This window comes from Aythya fuligula, chromosome 10, assembly GCF_009819795.1.
Source record: "Aythya fuligula isolate bAytFul2 chromosome 10, bAytFul2.pri, whole genome shotgun sequence".
Classification (NCBI taxonomy): Eukaryota; Metazoa; Chordata; class Aves; order Anseriformes; family Anatidae; genus Aythya; species Aythya fuligula.
In genome coordinates this window covers 1,288,871-1,301,765 of record NC_045568.1, presented here as the reverse complement: position 1 = coordinate 1,301,765, position 12,895 = coordinate 1,288,871, and the positions used below count along the sequence as shown (strand labels likewise).

The window sequence follows — 12,895 nt, the reverse complement described above, 5'->3', positions numbered from 1 at the left end:
ATTAATAAGAATTACAATGCTGGAAAATCTGATATAGATTAGCAAAGAACAGTAACAACAGGAACAGTGTATCCAAACAGAACTTGTTGGATAATTAAATTCCTTTAACAGGTACTGAAATTTAAACCTTTTTACCCCTCTGACATAAGCAGAACTCTTAAAAGCCATGGAACTTGATTCTAAAAATGTCATGTGGGAGAAAAATATTGGGATGATGATTAAGGATTTCAGATACCCTGGGAGGAAATTTATGCAGGAGTAATAAATATACATTTAAATAAAGTGAAAACAAAACAACAATGCCAAACTACAAACCAAAACAAGAAAAAAAAAAGTAGCTATGAAATATAAAAAGAAGGTGTAATAAAAGCCTTGTTATAGAGGTGTGCAGTTTATAGCAGCAGTAATGAATCTACTTTATTGGGATAATTTAATGTCAAGTAAAGGAAAGTAAAGATTGAAATTTTTAAGGAAAATTGCTTTTTCACTGTTCTTACTCTTTTAAACTTATTCATGATCATCTTGTCTGCTTTAGTTTCCTCTTTTTATCCCCAGAATCACAAAAGGGCCTCATTCTGTGCATTCTGTGGTTTCTTTTCTCATTACTAGAATATAGCTTATTCAACAGTGATCCCAATTTATAGATTATCTACAGTGTACAATATTTGCCATTTCTTGACTTATTAAAAATGAAAATCCTTCCATGAGATTTAATTATTAGAAGGATCTTACCAAACGGAAAATGTTATAGTAAGATTGCCATAAATGAAGAAGTCCTGTCAGTCATAATATCGAGTCATGTCTAGGTGTGTTTTTGTTTAATTATTATTATTATTTTCTGTACAAACCAAAATTATTAGCAAGCTTGTAACTGTAGTCTCTACTTCACTATCCCTTAACATGCTGAGGATGAACTTTCTGGGTTAAGCACCTGCATTAGTTGGTAGGAGAACAATTCTATAATGGCAGTTGGAAACCCCGTGGGCAAGTATAAAGAAAAAATACTGTATAAAAGTAGGCTATCACATCTGAAGCTGAGGAAAGATTTAAATGTTATTCTCGTCTTTTTGTCTTTAGTGTTATTGTTTGACTTCTATTTCATGACCACCGAGTAAAGCTGTAAGTACGCAGGTAGTACGTACTATAATTAATGCAAACCAGTACCCTCTTTTATATCCAAAGGCTTATTTTAATACCATTTAAAATAGAACAAAATCTCAAAAGTTCCCATCCTAGTTGAGCTTTGTCTGTCCAAACAGCTATAGCTGTCTTGGTCAAAAAGTGTATATTCTGATCTCCTTTATATTTGCTTTCATTGTGTTTTGCAGGATGTTATTTTTGAACATAGTGGTAGGGCTGACCTCATGTTTTGGTTGAGACTTTTTATCCATTTCCCTTTTCAAAAGGACAGTACATTGCGTGGTGTCCAATTTCTCTCCATCTCTGTGTTTCAGCAGAGTTAGAATAGATAAGTTCAAAGAATAGTATTACTGTCTTCTCTGTTTCTGAAAGTGCCTATTGGGAGAAAGTAGGCTTCTGTTTTTAGAAGCTGAAGAAGTTATGCATCGTATGCCTAGTTTAGAGAACTAATCATTTCCATACCTCTGTTTTTTGGTGTTGGTAAGATCTTAAATAGGTTTTCATTACTGCTACAAGCTGTCTTTCTCTAAACCCTCTAGGAAGAAGAAAAAAGTAGACGACTCTCTTTCTCTGTAATTGATAGTTCTTGATGACTTCGGGATATAATGTTCCAAACATAGCTCTTAAGTGAAAATTTGTATTTTGTGAAACTGAAAGTGCTGTAGTGTGGAATACAGGTTTTTCAAATCCTGCCATATTTTTCTCACCCAGAAATGCTTCATGCAAGTTGTTATACCTGTTTCCAGATCACACCCTAATGTGCAACGTATGATTATAATACTTAGCTGTTACTGCTTTTGTTCATAAAATTCAAATCACTTTTGATAGAATGTGAAATGCCCTTCCTCCCAGTTTACTAACAAGGAACGGAGAGCTGAAAGGTAGGATGAGTTGCTCAAGGTTGCACAACAGGTAAACATCAGAGCAAGGAACAGAGCCAGTATTCAAACTCCATTTCACTGCTAAAGCCACTGGACCACCCAGACTTCATAGGCATGTGCTCTCTGTTAGAAGTTTATCAGAAATTCAGATGCAATAGGATAATGTCTTTCAGTATGAAGATTGTAAAACAAGACCAGCACTGTCATTTAATAAAAGAGATTATTTTATAAATATAAGACCAGTTAGCACATTTTCATTGTGATAAGCAAAGGCAATGATGATGTTTCCTGTTTTTCAGAGATTAAGATGGGTTCACTGATGGAGGGTTTCCCATGCTAAAAAGTACTGCTCTAAATGCTTCTTCTGGTAATGTAATTAGGAAATATTGTCCCCAGTTAATGTAACTTAAACAAAATATGTTGTCCTCATCAAACTTTTTCAAGTTGTTAAACAGGCATAGCCTTGTCTAGAAAGAAAACAGGGGCATATAGCATTTCCATGGAAACTTAGTTAAAATGCTGATTTGTGGAAATGATCATAATCAGTACCATAATCTAATCTGATTTAATTAAATGAAAAAGAATCTTAATTATGAAGTCAGCACAGTATGAGTATCTCTACACATACAGAAATCATAGTCTTCCACCCTTACAAATGCTTTCTAACTGCACTTAAAAGTACGGAATAAAGCAGGAAAATCTGTGGACCCTCTCTTTTTTTTAATAATTTTTTATGTAAAAGTCAAGATGCAAATATAAAATACATCTATGTAAGTATACTTCATTGATGGTGTTAATAGCTTACTGCATCTCTAATTTGTGTTATTTATTTATTTATTTATTAATGAAACAAAGAGAGCCTTTAATGAAAGACTCAGGCATATTGGCTCTGTACTATGAAAAAAATTGAGATAATCTTTATTTCCCTCATAGACACACTGAGAAGATTTATTACTTCTGGAAAAGATTCTGGTATCCTTGTTTGTAAAATAGAAGTAAATTTCAAAGTTGATTGATTTGACCCTTTTAGAAAATTAAATATGTTTTTAGTAAATTGTAGTAACATTTTCAAGAGGGCCTCTGTCATTTTTAAATGCCTCTGTCATGTACAAGTGCCTACCTTTTGCAAAATGGTATTTCAAAGTTACTTATTGCCTAGTAGTGATGAAATGAGTACAACAGGGACTTCAGAAGAACCCCCTAACATTTACTGATTGCAGTATGAGATGAGAGCTTCTAGAAATCCCATCGGTATCTGCCAGCCCTTAGTATGTGCCTTAACAACTATAGAAATTTGGCTTCTGCCAGGCTGACTTTCTAAGTCAATGAGATGTTACCCTCTATACAACAACATAATTTCTGTAAATTCTTACCAAAAGTCTTTTCTGAATTGATATTTGAAGACGTAGGCTGAGCATCCCTTAACTCTCACATATTTCAATGAGCACTAGCAATGCTCAACACCTTTTAGGCATAAGCCCCAATTGAATTTGCACCTAACTTGCAACTTAGTTGACAGAAAAGTTAATTTGTATGATAGATCTTTAGTTTAATGAAATGTCAAATGCATCTATCCTTCATTAAAACTTCCCCATTTATTTCAAAGCTATTTCATTAGAAAGGATTACAGCTGGTATCTATGGTATTGATTTCCTTTAAGAAAAAAAGAACAAATAAAAATTATTCTTCTAAAAGATACTTCACAGCTGTATTGAAAGCTAAATCCTACTAATTGTTAGGATATAAATCACAATATACTACTTGTTGAAGCATCTGGATAATGGATTATGTAATATAAATCTGGCACATTTGCCCTGTTATTGTGGAAGGCACATCAGCACTTATACTATTTCCAGTAGTTAATAACTCACATAGAGAAGTTCATGGACAGTCATAACCTGGGACACTGATCTCAGGCAATGATGATGTTTTAGTAATAAATTTTAGAAATCTCTAAGTGCCTTTTAATTTTATCAGTTTCAACATTTTTGACAAATTGTCTTTCTTCTTATTTTCTGGGAGTATCCTTTCAAAAGATTATGAACTTATGTATTTGGCCATATATAAGAATACATTGTTCTTTGTATATTGCAACATCAAGGAGTTGCAAAATGTTTCACTTATCTAATGAAGCAAATAAGCTCTTGGCTGATTTTCAGTAATATGAAGATCTCTCTCAATTAATGAATATTCAGACCTAAGCAAATTTTCGTGCTGAAGGATCTGTAGGCTTGTGTAGCAATTCTGAAGATGTTAACTTGTTCTTTTTCCTGAAATAAGTAGACAAGTAAAGTAGAAGACTGTTATACCATTCCTCAGTACCTGACCTGTTGGTGGCACTATTTTCCAGTTCACACACCTAAAGAAAACAGAAGATAAACTACTTTCTCCAGTATAGTTAATTCCTAAAATAGATAATTGATATATCTTGACAGAGTTTCAAAGAGTGGTAATAAAGTAATAAGTAAGTATAATATAAATAATAAAGTTAACTAAATGTGAAAATGTTCTGATACGGAGAATGTAAATCCATCATTTTAAAAACTGATTAGCTTTTCAAGTGAGGTGTTTATAAGTAATATACTGAGAATCAACAAGCTACTAATATATCTCGAAAAATAGTATTTCTCTTCTTTAACACATATAAATTAGGAGAATATGAAAAAGAAGAATGCTTGTGTTTCAGTATGCTGGAAAATCTTTCAGTGCTATTAATCAGACTTTACTTTTCTTTCCTGACATGGTTTAAATTTTTAGTTCTGGATATTGCAGGAATGCTAGTTTATAGCTCAAATACGAACTCCTATTTTTGTTGAACAAATAGTCTTCTGTTTTCTTTTTTATGCAGCACTTAAACAAAAAAATTATTATACCAAAAAAAAAAAAAAAAAAGATAAAGCTTGTCTTGCAGCTAATACTATTCAAGGAAATCTAGAATGTCTGTATCTTTTGACATTGCTTCATCTTAAAATTGTTTAGTAAAGACATGGGAGTGATGCAAATCCACAAGCACTGTTTTTCTTTATATTTGCAAATACAGAATACTTAATACAACAACTTCCAATATATTACTTGACCTCAGATAACATTATTTATATTTTTAGTAATTCAAAGTAATTTGCTAATCATGGCAAATGAGCAGTTTATAGAGAATATCACTGTTGTTATTATAATTCAGTCATTAAAATATCCAAAACTTTCTTTCCCAAATGATGTAATTTTGAAAAAATTGTCATGGTTTCTCACCCAATATACAAACCTGTTTGACTAGTAATATTTCATATATTCACTGAATTTATGTGCATTCGAGTATCTATGGTAATAACTGCGTAGAGCAAGTAGTCAGTAGTCAGTGTGTTCTGCAGGTAGGAGGATTTGAATTATGAAGTCTCTTTCTCCTCTTCATGCCAAGTTTGGTAGTAGAAGATTCATGTCTTGCCTTCTAGTTCAATGGTAGGCTAGAAGCCATTGAACTGACATGGGAGAAACCGGACAGAGACCTCATGGGTTCATTTTGTAGTGGATACATCCACAAAATCTATCTTCAATCCAAAAAAAATTGTGCCTAGTAGTAGGATACCTTGTAGCCATTCTTCTATTTTAGGATCCCGGTTTGGGAGGGATAAATCTCTTTGTAAATAAGAATAGTAGTCTTTTGCATTTCTGTAAAAAAGAAAATGTTGTCAAGGTTTGAACACATCATATTTTTGTTAAAGTGGAAGTCAAGAGCCCGACATCTCCTAAGAGAATCTGGTCACAGCCTCCAAGAGTTCAGATAAGGATCCTAATTTCTGGATGTTTGTCTGAACTGAGTCTCTTGAGGTTCATTAATTGCAAACTTGAAACCACAGCCTGTTAGCTGAGATGTGAAAGAAATACTAGCTAAGCCACTCTAACTAGTAAGATTAAGACCTCAGCTGCAAGAAGTACAGCTTTTTCTTCTGAGAACTTGGCATGCTATGGACCCTCCCTTAAGATTTATAAATGTGCTTACAAATATATACTGTTCTTATTTTTTTGTTTCAGTCATGGGATATACTTTAGTATTGCCAAAAATGAGCAAGGAAGCCCTGTAAAACTAAGCAATAGTTAAGAAGTTGTTAAAATGCCAACACTACTTCATTGTTTTAGTGATAATGTGGGCAGATTTGTCTCACATGCTCCCTATACCATCAAAATTCGGAAAGTTGTCACACTACTGGCTTGCAGAGAAGATACTGGAAAAAAAAAGGTGAAGCTTCACAGGAACTCCTTGTAAAAACTCCACCAGCAGCAGCTTTCCTTCTTTTGATGGTGCTTGCCTTCTCTTTGCATGCTACTGAAGCATTCCTGAGGATAATAAAAATACTACTCAACCCACTTTTTTTTTTTTTTATCCCCTTTGGCTATTGCAATGAACCACGTGTCAGTAGGTGTCAGGTGTATTCTAAAAATCACAGGGAGAATACTCCAGACAGGGGCTTAACCATGCCCCACCTCATCCCCTTTAAATTTTACAGTCTAAACCCCTATTTTATACCGTCAATGTACTCCTTGTGCTTCTCAGGAACAAGGTATGTATCTTTCCAGCAAAGTGCACTTAGTGTAATTTTGTATGCCAAGTGGTTACCTCCCTCCAGGCTTATGGAATATTTTTTTATTGGAAAAAATTACAAATGGATTTCCTAGGAGCTCCCCTGAGCTGTAGACTTGGTACCGAGAATTTATCACGGGGTAAAAGAGTGGATTTTTGTGGGAACCCTTGTGTTGGGTCTTTCTGTTACAGTGTTACACTGTTACAGTGTTGGCAGCACATCAGCACATCAGCTACTATCCTCTAAAGTTTGAAATACGGCATAACTGTGTGAATGATAATTTACAGATAACCTGTTTTCTTCCAAGTTCCTCGGTGAAGCTTCCAGAAAAGGCAATAGACTTTCAGTTAACAACATCTATCTATATATTTTTTTAATGTTTTCGCTCAATTTATGTCCTTTTTGTGTTTCCTTCTGTTCCTGCTGCTACTTCATTAGTCCTCCATAAGAAAGATATGTGTCAGGGAGTCAGCAGGAGTCTGGTTTATGATGATGTTCACAGACTGCCCTCTACAGTTCAGTTTTTCAGGGATTGACTGCAAACCAAGCCCTTCAGCTTTCATTTTTTTTGGTTTGAGTTTGAATGAAGTTTGGCCTCACACCAATCATCATCCTGCTCCCCTTTCAGCTTGGCCTTACATCAAGATCCGAATATCTCCTCCCTTTTTGCTTAAACTTGGCCTCCAGGAAATACCACTTGCCACTGCCTTCCCTGTATCTTGGGAGTTTCCACCCAGACAGCTGCTTCTACCACCAATCCTAAACATCTTCTTGGAGAAAGTAGTAGGTTTAAGGTCAGTGAATAAAGAGGGAGAGCTTCTACTTTCCCTTGTCCATTTAAGAATTCACATATTTACATGTTGCATCCCAATACACCTGATGAAGAAAGTGTTCTGTGTGTTAGCTAAGATCTTATGACATATTATGAAAACTATTGTCTTGCATAACAAAGCACAGGCACATATATACTATATACTTACATAGTACTTATAAATTTATGTGTAGTCATCCCACTTATTTGAAGATAAAAAGATAAAAGTAAAATACCAGTAACACAAGATTTTTTTTTCAAATACTTTTAGAATCCAAAACAATTCAAACTTTGAGATTATTTGTATTTTGCATTGTATCTAGGTTAGTAAGAGACTTGTATTTGGGGAATTCAATCTGTAAATTTTAATGAGGCACAGTAGATCAAATTTAGTTAAAAAAAAAAAAAAAAAAGAAAGGTATGTGCACATTCAAATGGATTTTAAAAATAAAATTATTTAGGGGTATCTAAATATTCAGTACACACATTTGAAAAATATATTATTTTTGTTGGTTTGCTTGTTGAAAACTTTTCATTTTCAGCCCAACAGAGATTGACAGCATCTTTTCAGCTACAAAAAGTTATTAGCTGTAATTTTTTCATTGAGGAAAGAAATACTTTTATGCTATTTATCAGTGAAAAGCAAGTGTCAGTACAGTATGAAAAATTCAGGGCAATAAAACAATTAGGAAATTCTCTATACTATTGTCTTGTGCTCTTTCGATCTGGTATACTTTTATGAAGTATTTTAAAGCCATGTTTTGTACTGTTCTCTGAATTTCTTTTGTAGTATGGGCTTTTCAGATGATATACTAATTCAGTGCTAAAAGTTTGTTAGGGTGGTTACATTTGCATGAGTGAGATGGCTTATCCAGAGAGAGTTTCACGCTGTGATTCATAGCTATTTATAACATTGACGCAATCTGGTGAGTTCACTCATGGAATGGAATTAGTACCAGGCACTACCTGAAACTCCCCACAATGTGAGGTTAAGCATGAAGGTATCATTTTGAAGAAACTACCAGAAAAGTAGTAAAGCACATTAGAAATCTTCACTAAGTTATATGTATATTAAAAATCAAAACCAAAAAACAATAAAACCACAACAACCAACAATGACAAAAACAAACAAACAAAAACCACTCCATCTTGATTTAAAAAAAAAAACATAGTTTGTGAATAATATTAGTGTCTTAGCCAAATACACAAATGATATTTAGTTTTCCATGGGTAGGACTGTTCTTTACTGTAAGAAAAATAGAAGAAAGTACACAATTACTTAATATTTTGCACCATCTTTTTGCTAACTATATACTTTTATCATGGGATAATTATAACAGTTAGTTACTGGGATGGCTGGCATCACCACCAAGTATTAAGGTTGCCCAATGCTTCCAATTATAAGCTTCTGTTTTCAGTGTATTAAAGCTTAGCAAGACTTAAACTATTTAGGCTGAAATTTTCTATTCCTAAGCTTAACACTAATATTTTTTTCATGTTAAAAGAAAATTCTGGGCATCTTCTGTTTGAAGAGAAGAAAATGAACTGGTTTGAGAAGAGGAAGGTATGGGTAGAATCAAAAACATCGCTGAGGTCAGGAAGGAAACTGAATGAAGTGTGAAGTTTGGAAGGGTGAAACTGGATTTTACTGTGCAAGTACACTGAAACTGGAATTAGAAGCAGTCTAGGAAGTACACATTCAATAAGTGCTAATTCATATTTTCTTTTATGTATCCCACTGTGATGAAACAATTACTATTACTGGGAATATAGCTATATTAGATGATACTGGACCATAATTATTTTACTATATATTGCTATACTCTGAATAGCTTTAATTTATTAGCTAAGACTTGTCTGTATTGAGTTAAAAGAAAATCTGTTATCTTTTTAATTACACTACCTACCACGTGTTTTATACTGTAGCCGTTACATATGTAGCTGTAACTTGTGTAAGTATTTTGACGGGCATTGCCTTTGGAGGTGAGAATCTTCCAGGAATCTGTAATAGAGGTACTTTTTGGCAGTTACAATGTTTATTGCTCAGTATTATGTTTTGGAGTGTAAAATTAAACATCTCGTTCTTTGGCTAAGCTAAAACCATAGAGAGAGATATTTTGAACTGAAACAAAGATTTAGACTATAAACAAAAGAAGTGTAATTTATTTTTTTAAGTAGCTAAGGATTTGCTGGATTATTTCCCAGTTATTTTAACAGTAACAACAAGTAATAGGAGTAGTCAGAAAGGAGAGAATCTTAGGGAGTCTCAGATTAATGTACAACGGCGATACAGATAAAAAAAAAAATAATCCTGCTTCAATTCTGTCTCCAAGATTTCTTATTTTGAAGACAAATCTCACTTAAAATAATTCCATAGGATGGCAATAGGATGTTGAGCATCTTTAGTGTATAAGAAATTATTTTAGGTTAGCTATACTCTACTTTCTGTGGAAAAAGGGAACGGAGATCTTAAGATATTTCTCTAACTGTGCTGATCTAGTCCTTTTATACAGTGTTAAATTCTATAGGTATTCTACAGTATGGAAATGCTTTTAGATTTTACTACTTTTTCCTTCGGTTTGTATTTGGAATCCCTATCCCAGGTTTATAGGGAGACTTGTCTCCTCTCTTGCCTGAAATAAATCAGTCTGATCTATTTTCTTCTCTTATTTTCAGTAGGAGTTGGTACTTTTTACTTATATAAGAGCATAAGAGCTCTTATAATTCTGTGCACAGAACAGGAGTCATTTATTGAGGAAGATTTCTTTATCTTTCTGTCCATTTGCTTATCCATGGAGATCTTGAAATGAACACAAGCAATTCTGATCTATTCTGAGAAGTTATTTTCTTTCATTCAGTTTTGCCTTGATACTAAACAGCCCTGAGCTCTGTAGAAGTTGAGCACTTCTGAATAATTTTATCCTTACAGCATCCCACAGAAACAATGAAAGATTACCCTCAGCCATGGAATAACTGCATAAGGAACTGGATTAATTAACAAAAATTATCACTGAGCCAAGAATTTAACTGTAATTCTCAACCATCTGGTATTTCATGGGGTATGTGCTACAGAATACTGGTCACTGTATCAAGCAAAGGAAAGAAGTCTCAGGGAGTTAATGTCTGCTATCTATAAGCAGTGTTAAAGTTATTCAGTGGAATTGTCTACGTAAATTTGCTAGTATTGTTGATACAAATATTTGGATTTGCAATATTCATTTGAAATGGCACATTTTGTAGTACAGAAAATAGGTACATGAAGAAGGAGCCTTAATGTCCCTCCAGCAGCTGCCATTAGTTGGTCTTCTGTGTTCCTTCAGCTCTAGCCCATTCTTCTCAGTAACAGTACAAAGGAAAGGCAGCGGAGAAGACAAAAACATTTCTCCTCATCTCTGAATGCTCATTTTTCCTGGCTAAAGAAGAGTATCCCTTGTATCCATTGGCCTTTTTTGTTGAACCAAGCCTACAAATGTTGAACGAAATTTAAATAAATATTCTGTGTAAAGATCAAGATTTTTTTTTTTTTTTTTTTTTTTTTTTTTAACAAAAATGTGTGGATACTATGGATAGTATATGTGGATACCATGCTGAACAATACCTCTTCCTCTAACCCTCTTACCTTGATGGTAGCTGTTACTTCCAAGAGACTAAACAAAGAATTAGTGACTCAGTGGTTTGTGATTTTGAAGTTTGTCTTTTTGTTGTTATTGTTTTTTAAATTGACATGTTGCCAAGTCATAAAACAAGGTTTTAAATATAAAGTAACTTGAAGCACCAGTATTTCATTCTGAAGTTCTGAAAGCTGAAGGACTAGAGATTGCTCAGAAGAATGTATTGGCTCTAAAAACTTTTGAAGTGTATTTGAATAGTTCTTAAAGCATGGCAATATATATGTCCTGCAATGGCTACAATGTTCTTGAAAAGCGTAGGAAAAAGCTTGCAAAAATGCTTTATTATCACCTTAAGGGTTAAAAAAAATATTATTCCATACACTAGCATTGTTAATTCTTTTTGAATATTGACTGATTCATATACTTGTAGGCTGAATTATAGGAAACATCCATAATTGTCATTTTTTATATATCACTTGGATATTTAGAAATTATTCATTCACTGACATGGAAGTTGCTACGTGGATTCTTCAAGACAGTGAAATGAAAACAAAAAAAGTAAAAGGTGAGATTAAAATCTCACAGTAAAAATTGCTTCTTCAAAGAAAATTCCCATGCTTCTTTCACTATACAGTGTTTATGGAAGTTGTGTTTTCTTCTTCTATCTTGAAACATAGTTACAGATCATGTAGCACTTAATTTTCTAAAAATAACTACAATGTTTTCAAAATTATGGGAAATATGTATTCTGTTCCGTGTTATACTTAAATGTTGCCATTATAACATTGCATGACCTTGACCTAGACTAAAGTTTAAGATGCATTGCTGTTTTACCTCGTTAAATGATACTGTACCTCATAGATTAGTGGTAGAGCTTCTCTAAAAGGGGTAGAGAAATAAACTGAGTCACTTAACCATGTGCAGAAATACCTCCAAAACTAATTTGTACTTTAACTGGCAAAATATGTAGCAAAAGACATTTAGATGTAGAGCTTAGGGATATGGTTTAGTGGGGACTGTTAGCGTTAGGTCAGAGGTTGGACTCAATGATCTTGAGGTCTCTTCCAACCTAGAAATTCTGTGATTCTGTGATTCTGAGATTTTTGAAAAAATAAGGAAGACAGTAACTGGTAATGTTTAGCCCTTCAGTTTCTACAAATCTAGACTACTCTTGAAATCATGGGCAATCGTCTGAGTGTGAGCAGGCTCAGTTTTCCTCCCTAATCATTTATTTCCTATTGCAGTCTGTCTAAGAAGCCTCAGAATTCATAGGGCTAAAACTATGAAAACAAAACTGCAGCTGGTTGTATCCTGTCATTTGCATGAAGAGGGTTGCTCTTATGTTCTGTAGAAATTTCATTTTTTTAAAGATCTTATGTTAGAAAAAGGCTTCTTATCTTCATCTTACTTCATGGATGAAATGACCCACTAACAAATGATCACTTAAAATGTTGACCAGTATTCTCCTGTTGTTTCAGCAAACGTTCGTGGGTTTCAGCACAAAATGTATAATGTATTTATGCACAGCTTGTGATTCTGCTGCTTAATATGGAGACATATGCAATCTGAATAATGGTTGCTCTGCTGCTTATTATATTAGCAATATCTTCATATTTAAGCAAGCTATAAATTATTTAGAATGTGACTATGTGGTCTCCAATTTAATTATTTGTGTTTTTTTATTGCAAGACTAGCTTTCTCTCTTTATTATAGGACTATTTCTCCTTCTGATTTATTTTAAAGAAATGTATTATAACATATTGGTTTTATTTCTATATTTCACAGCTGTGGGTATCCAGATGAAACTTGATTTTTTCCAGCGGAAATTCTGGACTGCGAGCAGACAGGTATGTTTTAAATTGAAATTTTTCTTGCCAT

The 12,895-nt window shown here is 33.6% G+C and overlaps 1 protein-coding gene across 8 annotated transcripts in view; it reads left to right on the top strand.

The window, feature by feature from the left end:
* Positions 1-12,895, top strand: part of CACNA2D3 (calcium voltage-gated channel auxiliary subunit alpha2delta 3) — a 518,406-nt gene that overhangs the window by 452,106 nt on the left and 53,405 nt on the right. For all 8 annotated transcript variants that reach the window (XM_032193911.1, XM_032193905.1, XM_032193903.1 and 5 more), the window contains one exon: positions 12,803-12,864. In XM_032193911.1, coding sequence (XP_032049802.1) covers positions 12,803-12,864 — 62 coding nt within the window. The remainder of the gene's footprint in view (positions 1-12,802; positions 12,865-12,895) is intronic.